A 15,234-nucleotide genomic window follows, 5' to 3' on the forward strand; every position below is an offset into this window, starting at 1 on the left:
GTGGCATCAAAATTTCTAATTGTGTTGGAGTTGCAGAGAAGAGAAATGGTGGTTTTTGATTGGGAAATATGGTTAATGCCTGGTCTTTCTGATATTTAGCAAGAAGAAATTTCTTGCCTACACTGGATTTTGGACAGGTGATATTTTATAGGCAGTTGAAGGTCAGAGACAGTGGTTAAGTAAAACTTAATGTTTTTTCAGTATGCATAAAAAATGTACGATACACCCTATCCTCGTTATATGCGGGGATACGGTCCCACAATGTGAATAATTATTTAAATGGAGAAAATAGGGATGTGTTCCAGAGAGCTTCCTAAATATGTTTTATCTGTAATTTATTCACATTTTCATACCAATGCGACACAAAAGCAGTACCACAAGGCACATTCGTATTATACTTCATCAATTTAAGGTAATATTTAATGTTATAAATCATAGAAAGTTAACATACTAGAGTGTACAGTACTCACCAACAATGGCAGGTGTGTTCGCTTCAGGAGATGAGTGGTTGTTGTGGTGTCGGGCAGCTTTACGTGGATAAGGTGCATGGATGGTTGTATTCGTCAGGATCATATCGAGCACAGCAAGAGGTGAAGGAAGACTCGCAGAACTCTTAGAACTGCCGGCACCGGTTTGAAGTAAGTGGTGAGGGTCGTTTGCTTGGCAGCATTTTGTTTTTCAGCATAAATTTCCTTGTAAGGAAAAAGGGTTGACAACAGGAAACGTCTGAAATGCTGAATCTGTTCTAAACTTGGGTCCATGTCCATCGCCATTTGTGCCAAGTGTTCCGACTTCCACTATTCCCTCACTGTTGGTAAACTCCAGGGATTTTCAAAATTGTCTGTTGGTTGCAGCAACTGAGAGATAGCTCACTGCGAAAAAAAAATACACCTTGAATGTGGATCACACCTTGGTCGAGTGGTTCAACCAGCGATGGGGTGTTAGACGGCAGGAAATGCACTATGTTAGGATGAATGCTGTCCCAATGTTTAGGATGGGTTGGCGCATTGTCAAGCAACAAAAGAACTTTAAAGGCAAGATTCTGTTCCCGGTAGTAGCATCTCAGAGCTGTGTTACCTTTACCTGATGCCGCGCTGTTTATAATATCCAACTTTTTTTCAAGTGTTAAAGCGGTTCTCTGCCGCTCGGCTGATGGCCCAGGATATGACATCGGACGTTTAGGATGCATAGTTAAATATTTCAAGCACAAAATCACTGCACTGTAGGTAAAAACAACAATAGTTTAAGAGCGCAAGATCGCACCTTGCCAAAACCAATGCGAGACCGGTGGGAGTGGGACTGTGAGGCGCGTGCACCTGACTTGTATTGGCGGGAAAACAGTGCTCCTCGCATAACTGAGTTTTGGAGCATATAAGGAGACTTTGGTAGAAATAGGTACCTCACATAACTGAATCCACATAGTCTGAAGACGTATATAACGAGGATAGGGTGTATTACGGATGAATCCACCAAGAGATGGTAGGTATGAAAAGCAGGTCAAGAGAGGATAATTCAGGAGGCATTATTGTTGTTGGTATTCTGATTGCAATTGGAAAAACAGTGTAATGCACTGCTCTTCCATTTTACACTCACTCTAGTCCATATATGTCAAACTCAAGGCCCGCAGGCCAAATCCGGCCCGCGGTGGAATTATCTTTGGCCCGTGAGATAATATCTAATTACTATTAAAGCTGGCCCCAGTAATCGAAGCGCCTATGCCGTATGATATGGCTAATGCTGAGTTTATTCAGGTACCAGGTTTTCAGGGTTTTTAGTGTTTATTCGGTTTCCCTGGTTTATTTCCTGAATATCATTAATGAATAAATTTTTTTTCTATTAGAGCTGGCCCGCCGGTATATTGCATGCACCACTAATACTACAAATCCCACAATGCACTGCCAGTGCATTGCTCGCGCTTGCCTTACTCTCTCATCAGCATCCTTATGGCGCTAGTCACGTGTGGTCAACTTTCAGCTATCCCTTACCCCAAAAATGGCTGAACGAAAGGTGGACTTTGAAAACAGGGGTTTTCAAGGCAGGTGGGAGGCAGAGTATATGTTCGCAGATATAAAGGGCAAACCTGTTTGTCTTGTGTGCGGAGACGGTGTGGCTGTAATTAAAGAATATAACGTAAGACGACACGATGAAACGAAACACCACGACAAATACAAGCATTTGGACAAGAAACAGAAACCCGTGATGTGCGATCAAAAGAGTGGATTGGTGGGCAGGATCCGGGAGAAGATGCGGGAGAAAACTGCGCAGTTGAGCTGACAGCTTATCACTGCATCATACACTAGGAATCGTTGTGTGGCAAAGCCTTGAAAATGGAACATATAATGAGCACCATAACACGAGCGGTTAACTTCATAAGAGCCAAAGGATTAAATCACCGCTAGTTCAAGTCGTTTCTGGAGGAGTTGGGTTCAGAATATAATGATTTGCCCTATCACACAGAGGTGCGATGGTTAAGCCAAGGAAAAGTGCTGAAAAGATGTTTCGAGTTGCATGAGGAGATCTGTCAGTTCATGGAAAGCAAAGGGAAAGACACAACAGAGCTCCGGGATAAAAAGTTGCTTTGTGAAATGGCGTTTCTGTGTAATGGTTAGGTCTACATTTGTGTTTGCTAATGCTTGATTTCAAACAGTTTATTAATGGAAAAGGTATGGCTCCCAAAACAATCTTAGCCGAAATAGCATCGTTTCTTTCTCGTTGCCTACTTTCTTGTAATCTACGTCTGTAAGTTAATACCAATCATAAAAAGTATGCTTGCTAGGCAATCTGCTTCATAAAAAACGAAATTCGTAAAGTGAAACAATTTTAGATATAGCAGAGACTGAGACACATGAGAGCAGGTTGAAAAAATGAAGGCAACGAAAGCTGTGGGAGCACGCGCGCGTGCACAACTGATCCGGCCCGCATGAAGTCGCATTTTTCTCAATCTGGCCCGTGACCTAAAATGAGTTTGACATCCCTGCTCTAGTCTATTCTCCTTTTTGAAAATAAAAAGCCGTTTTTAAAGGTGTAATGTAAAATTAATAATTTGTTTTTTCATCACTTGAGATAAGTATCAAATTTAATGTGAACTGTTTATCATCTGGGAAACATTTTCTGGATGAGTTGATAAATTTGAAAATCAAAAGTTGGGTTATACCCAGTTTATAATATATAACCACTTAAGATGCATTGTCTATAAGGTTTTGCTTTCGTCTGTGAAAACACTCGAGTTGGGGTAAATTCTAAGGTCTTTGATAAATCTGTTGGCTATTCATAAATTGTAATACACATAACTTGACTGACATTTTTAATGTTGAATTAAAAATTGATTGATGTGCAGAATTTAATTTTGAGTAAATATTGATGAATTCTCATGGGATAAACTGTTTAATCAACAGTAAATATAAATCCAAATAGGAAGGGTTATATTGCCTCGAATACAACAAATCAAGAAACTAATTCTGCCAAAGCAGACAAACATTAGATCTGTGTATCAGCTATGTTTTTTCAGTTTATTGTCAGTGTTTCAAACCAATTTTTTGTTGTAAAGAACCACCTGAAATTTAATTGGGTCAATTTTTGAGGAATACTGATGATAACGCATCAGCTGGCTGGTTGAAATGTGCTCAAATTTACCAACAGATTTTTAAAAAAAGATTGCATTAGTTGGAAGTGTAAGAAAACCATTGAAGCTAGTATCATAAGTGAATTTATGATCTGTAATAGGTTTTTGGAAGTGAAAAGTGGATAGTTATTCTGCAAAAGAAGCAGTTGTAGCCAGGTAAAAGTTCCATCCCACTTGGGAATTTATTGTGTTGTACTTTGATCTATTCATGAAATTGGCAATCTAAAATAAGACTGAGATTAAAACTGCAGTTCTAAAATTGAAACTCTGTAGTAAGGAAAGCAAGATCCATCATCAGAGATCCCCACTGCTCCCATCAGGACTTGCACCACTAGGTGAAGAACAGTTACTATCACTCGACTGTCAGGTTCTTGAATAAAAGGGGATACCTATACTCACTTGCCCCATCATTGAAATGTTCCTTCAACCAATGATTTCACTTAAGGACTCTTTTTCATTATCTGATGTTCTTGTTTTTTTATTGCTATTTATTCATATTTGCACATGCACAGTTTGTTGTCTTCTACACTCTGGTTGATCTTCCATTGATCCTGTTACTGTTCTTTAGATTTGCTCAGTCTGCCTGCAGGAAAATTGAAGCTCAGGGTTGTATATAATGACATATGTATACTTTGATAATAAAATTTACTTTGAGCTTTGAAATTGAAGTTTCCTAATGCCAGGGTAGATAATGGCCACAGATGAAGTGCTGTGCTCCCCAATAAAGATCTTTAAGCAACTTAGTGTTTTGCACTAGTAAGTAGCTGTTACGGCATAGGGTGTCCAGGAGAAACTGCATGAAGCAAGGTCCTCATTTATCATGGGAAAACATTAGAAGTTAATACAAAGATGGAACAGCATTGCACTTTCGGGACAGAAAAAATATCGGTGAGGCAAAGTCAACATGGTTTTGTGAAAGGAAATGCTTGATATATTTATTCTTTTATTTAAAGTGCTACAGAAGAGAAATTGTGGGAATTCAAGATGTTTCCTCTGGTGTCAGATCAAGGGTTAATGCAGAAAATGTAAGCTCATGACACAAAAGTAATGGTATTTGCTGGCCATTAAGTATCAGAATACATAATGACCTTTTTATCTAGTTGGCGAGATGTACTGAGTACTCTGGAGCTGGGGCCTCAACTTTTTATAATTTGTATAAATGATTAGGCTGAAGGAACTGAAGGCATGGTTGCTCAATATGCTGATGACTCAAATGGCATGAAATTATGATGTGAAGAGGGCGAAAAGAGACCAAAATCATAGGTGAAGTGATGAAGCAAAGATCTGGCAAATGGAGTACAGTTTTGGGAAATGTGAAATTGTTTCAGCAGGGAAAATGAAAATGTACAAAGTAGTTAGCTGAGCTCTGAGATTCTCTGTATGCTTGCATAATTCATTAAAGGAATGCATACAAATACTGCTTTGACATTGACTGGAATGTCTTCCATGACGAGGATGTCTGAGTTCACGAATGGGGTCACAAGTTTCATCCAGAAGTGCATCTAGGATGTTGTCCCCCAGAAATTGGTCAGGGTCTATCCAAATCAGAAATCCTGGATCAACAGTTCCGTGCAGGTAGCACTTACTGTGCTACACAGAGCTAATGTTGCTAGTAATCAGCAGGAGCTCAAGAAATGCAGCAACAATCTATGCAGTCATCAAGGCGGTGAAACAATAATACAGGGACAAGATCTATACACAACTCTCTACCAACAACACACGCAGTTTATGGCAAGGTCTGCACACCACTGCAGACTTCAAAGCTAAATGCAGTGGCGTTTCCAACATTGCTACCTCTCTCCCAGACGAGCTAAATCTTTTTTGTGCTCTATTCAATGTCGCTAATACTGAGCCCCTAAGGAGACCTGCAGATGATGCGACTGGCAGCTTGGTCATCTCTGAGGCTGAAGTACGCAGGCATTTCCACTGAGTGGACAGCTGTAAAGACATCATCCCAGGGTGGGTACTCTGGATGTGCGTGGCACAACTGGCAGGTGTATTTACAGACACTTTTAATCGCTCCCTCTCCCAGTGTAGAGTGCTCTCCTGCTTCAAAATATCCACCATTGTTCCAGTACCTGAAAAGATTAAGGTAACATGTCTGAATGACTGGTGTCCTGTCACAATCACCTCAATAATAAGCAAATGCTCTGAGAGGTTGGTTAATGATATAATAGCCGCAACTGTCCCAGAGCCTGTTGGTCCTGGCTTTTGTGCTGTGGTACCGTTCCCTGGTTGGTAGCAGCTAGAACAGTTTGTGGTTGGGGTGACTCTGGTCCCCAATGATCCTTTGGGCCCTTTTTTACACACCTGTCTTTGTAAATGTTCTGAATAGTGGGAAGTTCACATCTACAGATACGCAGGGCTATCCACACCACTCTCTGCAGGGTCCTGCGATTGAGGGAGTTACAGTTTCCATACCAGGCAGTGATGTAGCCAGTCAGGATGCTCTCAATTGTGCCCCTGTAGAAAGTTCTTAGAATTTGGGGGCCCACACAAACTTCGACTGTCTTGGGTAGAAGAGGCGCTGTGCTGCCTTTTTCACCACACAGCCAGTATGTACAGACCAAGTGAGGTCCTCGGTGATTAAGCCAAAGAACTTAAAGCAGTTCACTCTCTCAACCCCAGATCCATTGATGTCAATAGGGGTTAGCCTGTCTCCATTCCTCCTGTAGTCCACAACCAGCTCCTTTGTTTTTGCGACATTGAGGGAGAGGTTGTTTTCTTGACACCACTGTGTCAGGGTGATGACTTCATCTCTGTAAGCTGTCTCATTATTATTTGAGATTAGGCCAATCAACGTAGTGTTGTCAGCAATGGGAATACAGAGAGTAAAGGCGGGGGCTTAGTGCAGAGGGGAGGGAACCCACTCTTGCCACCTGCCGGCGATCTGACAGGAAGTCCAGGATCCAGCTATACAAGCAGGGTGAAGGCCAAGGTCTCTGAGCTTCTTGTCAAGCCTAGATGGAATTATGGTGTTGAATGCTGAACTGCAGTCCAAGAACAGCATTCTCACATAAGCATCCTTCTCCAAATGTGTAAGGATTGTGTGTATAGTTGTGGCTATTGCGTCATCTGTTGATTGGTTGTGTTGGTGGGCGAATTGTAGGGGTCCAGTGTGGGTGGCAGCATGCTGCAGATGTAGTCATTAAGCAACCTCTCAAAGCATTTGCTTAATGTGTGACAGGACACCAGTCATTCAGACGTGTTACCTTGGTCTTTTTAGGTACAGGAACAATGGTGGATGTTTTGAAGGAGGAGGGCACTCTACACTGGGAGAGGGAGAGATTAAAAATGTCTGTAAACACACCTGCCAGTTGTGCTGTGCACACTCTAAGTACCTGCCCTGGGATGCCATCCAGTCCCGCAGCCTTGCGACTGTCCATTCGTTGGAAACACCTGAATACTTTGGACAATTTAAATGCCTGCCCAGATGGACTGCTAAGGTATATTGTTAGGTCTGGAAGCTAGGGTTCGGGCGATTTTGCTCACTCTCCTCATGATATTCACTCCCGCATCCTCGATGCTAAGGCGATGAGACTGCTCTGGTTGCTATACTTAATGTCTGTGAGCTTTGTGGCGATTTGCCCTGCTAATATGAATTAAGGCTGCGGCTTTGGGCCTACACTGGCTGCTCCAATGTTTTGGATGGGTGGACTCAATTTATTTTGGTAAGCTTGCTTCTATTGTTTGGATAATTTGCAGTCCCCCCCCCCCCCCCCCCGTAATTTATACATTGAATGTAATTTGAATCCCTTGGACTTTGAAAGCAATGGAGAAAAGGAAGGAGAATGGGATTGAGGAGATAATAAATCAGCCACAATAGAATGGTCCGATGTCTTATGGTCCTATGAAAGTTTACTGGAAATAGGCAAGAATGTGAAGTTCAGGCACATGTTATCCTTTTTAAATGTCAGAGCAAGATCAAGGGCTAAGCAGTCTAATCCTTACTAATATGTTCTTTTATTACAAATTCTTGTGCTATGCTAGTGCAGCACAACTAATGGTTTTCATGAAAGGCATCAGCATCATCTGGGGGCAAGCATGCTTATTTTGCTGTACTAAACTTTAAACCTGATATGTGAGTTACAGTGACTATAAAAAGTACTCACTCTGTTCCCCTCTGGAAATTTTCATGTTTTATTGTTTTACAATATTGAATCACAATGTATTTAATGGGGAGAAATTGCAGTGTCCAGATGTGCAAAGCTGATGGAGACTGATCCACACAGACTCGCTGTAATTGCTGCTAAAGGTGCATCTACTAAATACTGACTTGAAGGGGGTAATTATGCAATCAGTTGTGTGTTTAATAATTGTAATAAATTCAAATCAATTTATGGAAATTTGTTTTAACTTTGACACAAGAGTCTTCTGTTGATCAGTGTCAAAAAAGCCAAATTAAATGCTCTGATTCACTGTTGTAAAACATGAAAACTGATGGGGCGGTGATGTGAATACTTTTTATAGGCACAATGGTGAATTGCAGGGTAGCTGTTAAATGTAACAAGAAAATAAATAGAGGCACTTCAAACCATAGAGAGACTGAGGTGAATACTATTGATGCATTTAGAGAGAGGTGGAATAGTATGTATTTTACCAAGTATGAAGGCATGGAGTGAATTGCTTAAGTAGCCCACGTGTTATATTTTATGCAATTCTGAGGCTACTTTCTCAAGTTTAAACACTTTTAATATGCATCTAAGAGCAGAATAGTGTGGTGCGTGGCCAAGTGGTTAAGGCGTTGGACTAGTGATCTGAAGGTCAACAGTTCAAGCCTCAGCCGAGGCAGCGTGTTGTGTCCTTGAGCAAGGCACTTAACCACACATTGCTCCAGTTCACCCAGCTGAAAATAGATACTGGCAAAATGCTGGGGGTTAAACTTACGTCCTATCTGGGGGGTGGGGGGTCCTCGTACTCTTAGTTGCTTCATGCCACGGAAACCGGCATAAACCGCCTGATAATTGCCTGGCCTGATAAACCGCTAAGGCGTGGGACAGACCTTAAGAGCGGAATAGCTGTGAAATGCTTCCTGTAGTTATAGGGAAAAAGGTCCAGCCTACAATCTCTCCCTAATTACGTTCTCTAATCTGGACACCATCCTGGTGATTCTCTCCTCTCTAATGCAATCATGTCCGTCCTGCGGTGCACCAATCAGAACTGCACACATTCCTTCATGTGCAGTCTAACCAGTGTAGGCTGGGTTAGTTTCCCCAGAGCAAAGGAAAATTGAGGCATGTATGCAATAGATACGAAGAAACTTCTCCCATTGTAGAGGGTCATCTAAAATGAGGGGCATTGATTAATAGTGAGGGAAGATATTCAGAATGGAAAGATTCTGACTGTGCTGCCATAGTAGGTCGAAGAGGTAGATAAAATTACATTTAAAAGGCATCAATGCAGACTTTTGAATAACTATGGCAATGAAGGCTGTAGTTGTGGGTATAGTTGGCATGTTGCACACATGTGATTCTATGCTAAGCAGTTAATCATTCAGGTCAGTGATCTTTCATCAGGACTGAGGGTCACTTTCCAACTTCACACACTGATTAATTTTCCAGGTTATAATAAAAGATCAATCTTAAAATGTAAGCTACGTTTTTCCCCTCTGTATAGATGCTTGATCTGAGGATTTGCTACATTTTCTGTTCAATAGAACATTTGATTTCATATGGGAAGTTTTTCAGTAGTATTGCTCAGGTGTTCCATTTTCTATTCACTTTTGTGCTGAATAATTGGTGGTAAAGATGTAAAAACAGTGTCATGGAAGTGGTATGAAGGATTGCCCTACATCTCAAGAGCAGAATATCATAAGTTTAAAGTTTAAAATTCCAGGCAGCACGTAACTGAAATACTGAAAACTATTGACTAAATGCTTAAATACTGGTGATAATGTTGTCTTAAACCTGTCTGTATGAAGTTACGCATGTGCTGAACTCCTCCTAGACTAGTTAATCACTTCCTGTCAATACTGCAGAGGTACTCAATGGACAGTGGTTGCAGTATCAGTATGATTAATCCGACAGGCCAGTGTGAATGTGTAAGGTAGACCATAAATAACACCTTCAGGAGATATCCAGCTGGCAATATTTTTCTAATAGTTCATCAATATTTAATGATGTTTCTAAATTCTATTCTTTTTAGCTACCACTCCCTGGTTTGAAGCCTACAGAGAATGCTTCTTCCAATCCATGCCTCCATCAGACCATGAGTTTCTACACCACTATCTGGCTTGTATCCTTTTTCTGAATTGTATGAATGTGGTATGGACTGAATATGCTTATTCTGACAAGGTAAAATCAAAGTTCAAAGTACACTTATTATCAAAGTACGTATGAATTATACAACCCTGAGATCTGTCTTCTTACAGGCAGCCGCAGCCCGAAAAGTCGACAGTGTTTCTCCTTATAGATGCTGCCTGGCCTACTGTGTTCCATCAGTATTTTGTGTGTGTTGAATGAAGAAACCTGAAAGAATTCATTTAAAAAAAAACAATGAACACCAAATGTGCAGAGATGGGGGTGGTGGGGTGGAAACAAATTGTGCAATCAATAAAAGCAAGCAACAACATTCAGAATGAAAGTGAGTCCATAAATACGAAGCCCGGAGCAGCTGGAGCAGGCCCACAGCCTCAGCTGCACGGTGGAGTTTGCGGACATGAAGCCTGGAGCAGGCCCAGGGTCTGATCCTCAGTCTCATGTTCTGAAATGATCGAATGGGTTTTCAAACTTTTGACCCTTCTGTATATACGTCAGTTGGCATGTAAATGCTGTGGTTAATCAAAGGAGCTGTGGGTTAAACAACAAATTAGGACCATATAGAACCTTAAGTCTGATATAACCTCTCAAGTCTTCACAGAATAGTTAACAATAAAAGTTGATGTCAAGAAGCAAGAGGATAATGAGGTTGGTAATTGTCTTATTGATAACTGAGGTACAGTTAAAAAATGTTTTATTTGCTATTCATACAGATCATTTCATGATTAAGTGCATTAAGGTAATACAAAGAAAAAGAACAATTGAATGGAGATAAACAATTATTTAAAGAGTAATGTTTTAAGGAACATGTTAAATTAGAGGGATAGGATGAAAAAGTATATGGAGAGGCTTCAGGCAAATTAAGACATTGACTCGTGGTGGAGCGATTGAAAATAGAGGACCTATAAGAGGCCAGAAATGAGGAAATAGAAGGTTTTTAGATGGTTATAATGATATTGTAGAAATGGGGAAAGGCAAGGCCATAGGTGGCTCTTGAGATGTATAATTTTTTAAAAAATGGATTGTTATTAGATTATGAACCTCTAGGTCAGCAAACACTGGAGGGACAAGTGAATGGGGATGTTAGTGGCCAGAGAGTTTTGGATGGCTTGTTTAAAAGGAGTGAAACCAGTTCAGAGACAATCGTATGATGGATGTGAGTTTCAGCAGCTACTAAGCAGAGACGGGGAGTAAATGGGGCAGTAATACAGATGTGTAAGTAGTGAGGAAATTGCCATCTGATCAAGATGAGTAAAGGTGATTAAATAAGACAGCGGGGTTATGAAATTCAGCTATTTAACTGGCTTAAATGGAGGTTGGTGTCTTCAAGTTGGGCCATGGCAGAATGACCAGCTTCACTTGAGAGCCACATGTGGCTTAACTGTGGCTGAAATTCAGATAGCAGAATGAATGCAAATAATATAACTTCACAAACATATCCCTTTTGCAGATTTGAGTCTGATTTGTATTCAGCTTGAAAGCATCTCTGAAAATGGTATGTAAGTGTATTCCACTGTGAAGTGGAGTTCCCAACATTCTCCACTACCCCTATTTTCTTCAATAGGCATCAATCTTGTTGTACTTGAGAGCATTATCCTTAGCAGAAAACCACTCTGATGCCACATGAAGTGTTTTTTTAAAAACCAGATTCCTCTCATGAATTATTGAAGTTTCAGACATTTTTCATTATGACTAAAATACTTGGTCATGCTGTTTATTAATATGAGTCATTTGGATTAAAGGATTGCTCCCAAGACTTGGATCTTAATCTTGATATGCAATCAATAGGTATTGAAATTATGACTGAAATTGAATCAGTCAGCATTTGACTTGGAAAATGGGGATCTGAGTGAGTGATTTCGAGGTTCGGATATGGAGGGGGTGGGAATGGCACCATCTTTCTATAGAGACAGTCACCTTGAGGTGCTTGACCCCAGAATCAGCATTTTGTAAAATACTTGATTGTCATGGACTTTATAATTTAAGCCTTGAATTTTCTCAAGGTTCCTTAAGTAAAGTCTTTGATTTGTAAGGGATCTTGTGATTAGCTGTACCAAGATGCTTGACAGTTAAAAGGAATGTTCTGAAGTACAATCACTTTTGTAATATAGGAAATGAAACATTCAGTTTGTGTGACAATTGTGGCAGCATAGTAACATAATGGTTAACATATAACACTTTACAGTGGCAGCAACTTGGGATCAGTTTCTGTTGCTGTCTGTAAGGAGTTTGTATGCTCTTCCCAAGACCATGAGGGTTTCATCCAAGTGCTTCAGTTTCCTCCCATGTTCCAAAGGCTTGCGTGTTAGCAAATTGCAGGCATACTGTGTTGGCACTGGAAGCATGGCCACATTTGTGCGTTGCCCCCAGCACATCCTGAAGGCAGGTTTATACTTCTGCATCAAATGAATGCTGTAGTCGTGTAATCTACACTCTACCCTACGTCATAGCCTGACATGCACCTCTCCAAAAATGTAACTGCGCATCGTGGCGATGCAGACAGCAGCAACTGTGATTGGTCTGCTTGGTAGCATTGCATTTCCTCCTGTCTATAGGCATACTGTGCATACACTGATGCGAAATAAATGTTTGGAGATGATGAACCAAATCGTCAAATCTACCTGCCAACATCTGAAATTTTTGAAATACATTTCCTCATCCATATTGTCTCAGTGGCTGAACAAGCACAGAAAATTCACCCTCCTGCCTCAATCCATTCAATGGTCGTATGTACCATCTCCTCCAACACCTTTTCTCTTTTCTGTGTTGCAGTAATTTCAATAAAAGTAACCCTTGTTCAACATTTATTAGCTCCAACTCCAACATGAAGCGCTCAGTCGCCATTAGAAACCCCACCGCCAATTAGAGTTTTTACGGTGAATTACAGAGCGATGAAGGCACAGGTATAAATGCTCAGAACAGCGCAGGCCACTTATGCTGGCTACGGCATATGTTACTACGCAAAAGTATATATCAGCCTTAAGATTGGTCTTTTTTCTTTTTCAATATTTTTATTGTTTCAATTTATTAAACATAATAATAATGATACAAAGAGATTGAGATTACATCAGTAGCGGTTAACATGTACAGACACAGATTCCAAGTGACAAATGTTGTTTAGCCTCCCAATCTCTTAGTAATTAACCACGAAAAAGATATTTTATAAATAGAGAGAAAAAAAACCCCTAAACTTTAAAAAAAAAACAGAGGTTGGGCTGCCATATTTCATCGGCTAAGATTATAATGTGTCCTTAACTCCGCTCCTCTATACCTGAGCAAAAATTACTAAAGGTTTCATCATATGAAAATATTGAATAAATGGCCTCCAAGTTTCTTCAAATTTAAGCGAAGGATCCATAGTACTGCTCCTAATTTTTTTTCCAAGTTTACACATGCTATTGTTTGGGAAAACCATTGAAATGTGGTAGGGGGATTGGAATCTTTCCATTTAAATAAAATGGATCTTCTGGTTATTAATGTAACAAATGCAATCAGACGACAAGCTGATGAGGATGAATGACTGGAGTCTATCACTGGTAGTCCAAAAATTGCAGTAATAGGATGAGGTTGTAAATCAACATGCAGAACTACTGAAATAATGTCAAAAATATGTTTCTAATATTTTCTTAGGAGTGGACAAGACCAGAACATATGTGTTAAGGAAGTTACTTCAGAATTGCATCTGTCACAGACAGGATTTATATGGCAGTAAAATGAGCTAACATCCTTGGACATATGAGCGCTATGAACCTACCTTAAATTGTGTCAAAGCGTGTCTGGCACACATTGAAGAAGTATTAGCTAGTTGAATAATTTTCTCCCATTTCTCTGTAGAAAAAGATATTTGAAGTTCTCTTTCCTACTCATTCTTAATTTTATCAGAAATACCTAAGCGTGGGGACGTCACGTGATGATGTAGGATCGAGATGCTGGAACCCAGCTGTCCCGTAAAAAATCAGTAAATTAATGTTTAAGTGAAGAAAAGATAGTCAATACTTTCTAAAAGTTACTCATAAACTACTCCGGATTGTTTCAAGTTATGCCTCATAAACAGAAGATGAAGAAAACTACTACAGTGAAGACAACGCAAGTTGGAACAGAATCAAGGCCCACTTCTGCCAAAGAACCGCGGGCTCAGGTACATTATACCTCCGGTGATACAGAGCAGGAAACTGTGGCAACATCGACCATTTCTAAAGAAAAAGACCAACGAGAACTGCGCAAACGTGAAGGAAGGAGCATGCGCAAACGAGAGCAACCTGAACTACAAATCCCAGTTACGATTGAAACCGAAAGTGAAAGTGAATCTGAGGTAGATTCAGATTCTCTGGAAAAATCAAACAAAGATGGAGGTAAAAGTTTTTCTGGAAATATAGAAAAGACTTTGATGCAAATAATGCGTAAATTAGAAAAATTAAACACATTAAAAGTAATAAAAAATGATAAATATGGAGATTATGTTTGAGAAAATGACAAAAAGACAGGAAAAAATGGAAAAGAGAATTATAGATTTGGAAGCTACAACGGAAGACATGGTTGAAAGAATGAATAAAATGAAAGATGATATTACTGCCTGGACATCAGAAAGAAAACAAATGTTGGAAAAAATTGATGAGCTTGAAAATTTTAGTAGACGAAACAATATTAAAATTGTTGGACTTAAAGAAGATATAGAAGGAGAAGATCCAATAAATTTTTTTCAAAAATGGATCCCCGAAAAATTGGAAATGGAAGGAGAAACTCTAATTGAAATTGAAAGGGCTCATAGAGCCTTAAGGTCAAGACCTCAAGCTGATCAAAATCCACGATCAATTTTGATAAAATGCTTAAGATACCAAGATAAAGAAAAGATCCTGAAGGCGGCTGCCCAATGTGCCAAAAAGAGAAACGGGCCATTGATGATAGCAGGGAAGGCAGTTCTTTTCTATCCTGATATAAGTTATAAACTTTTGAAGAGAAAGAAGGAATTTAACCCAGCGAAAAAAAGTTTTATGGGAAAAGGGTTATAAATTTATAATGCGTCACCCAGCAACACTGATAATTTTTTTGGAGGAGGGAAAAGAAGATTTTTTACCATTTATTGAGAAGCGGAGGAGTTGGCACAAAAACTCCCAACTACTTACTAATTACACATAGAGATTTCCAAGTGTAATGGATTATAAAGATGAAGACAGAGACAGTGAATGGAAGTGATGGACATTTAAGGATGACATAGGGAAGAAAAGCAAAATTTTAGAAATACTATTTGAGAATAGTATTTTTTCTTATATATATATACACACACACACACACACTTTTTTATGTTGCAGGGGGGCTGGGGAGCTTTGGATCGATTACTGCAGGATTCACGTGTGT

General features: G+C 39.8%; 1 protein-coding gene across 5 annotated transcripts in view; it reads left to right on the forward strand.

Moving 5' to 3' along the window:
- The window catches only part of trappc8 (trafficking protein particle complex subunit 8), a 167,772-nt gene that overhangs the window by 31,154 nt on the left and 121,384 nt on the right, over positions 1–15,234 (forward strand). For all 5 annotated transcript variants that reach the window (XM_059977137.1, XM_059977153.1, XM_059977162.1 and 2 more), the window contains one exon: positions 9,767–9,856. In XM_059977137.1, the coding sequence (XP_059833120.1) occupies positions 9,767–9,856 (90 nt within the window). The remainder of the gene's footprint in view (positions 1–9,766; positions 9,857–15,234) is intronic.

The sequence above is a fragment of the Hypanus sabinus genome, chromosome 1, assembly GCF_030144855.1.
Source record: "Hypanus sabinus isolate sHypSab1 chromosome 1, sHypSab1.hap1, whole genome shotgun sequence".
Lineage (NCBI taxonomy): Eukaryota > Metazoa > Chordata > Chondrichthyes > Myliobatiformes > Dasyatidae > Hypanus > Hypanus sabinus.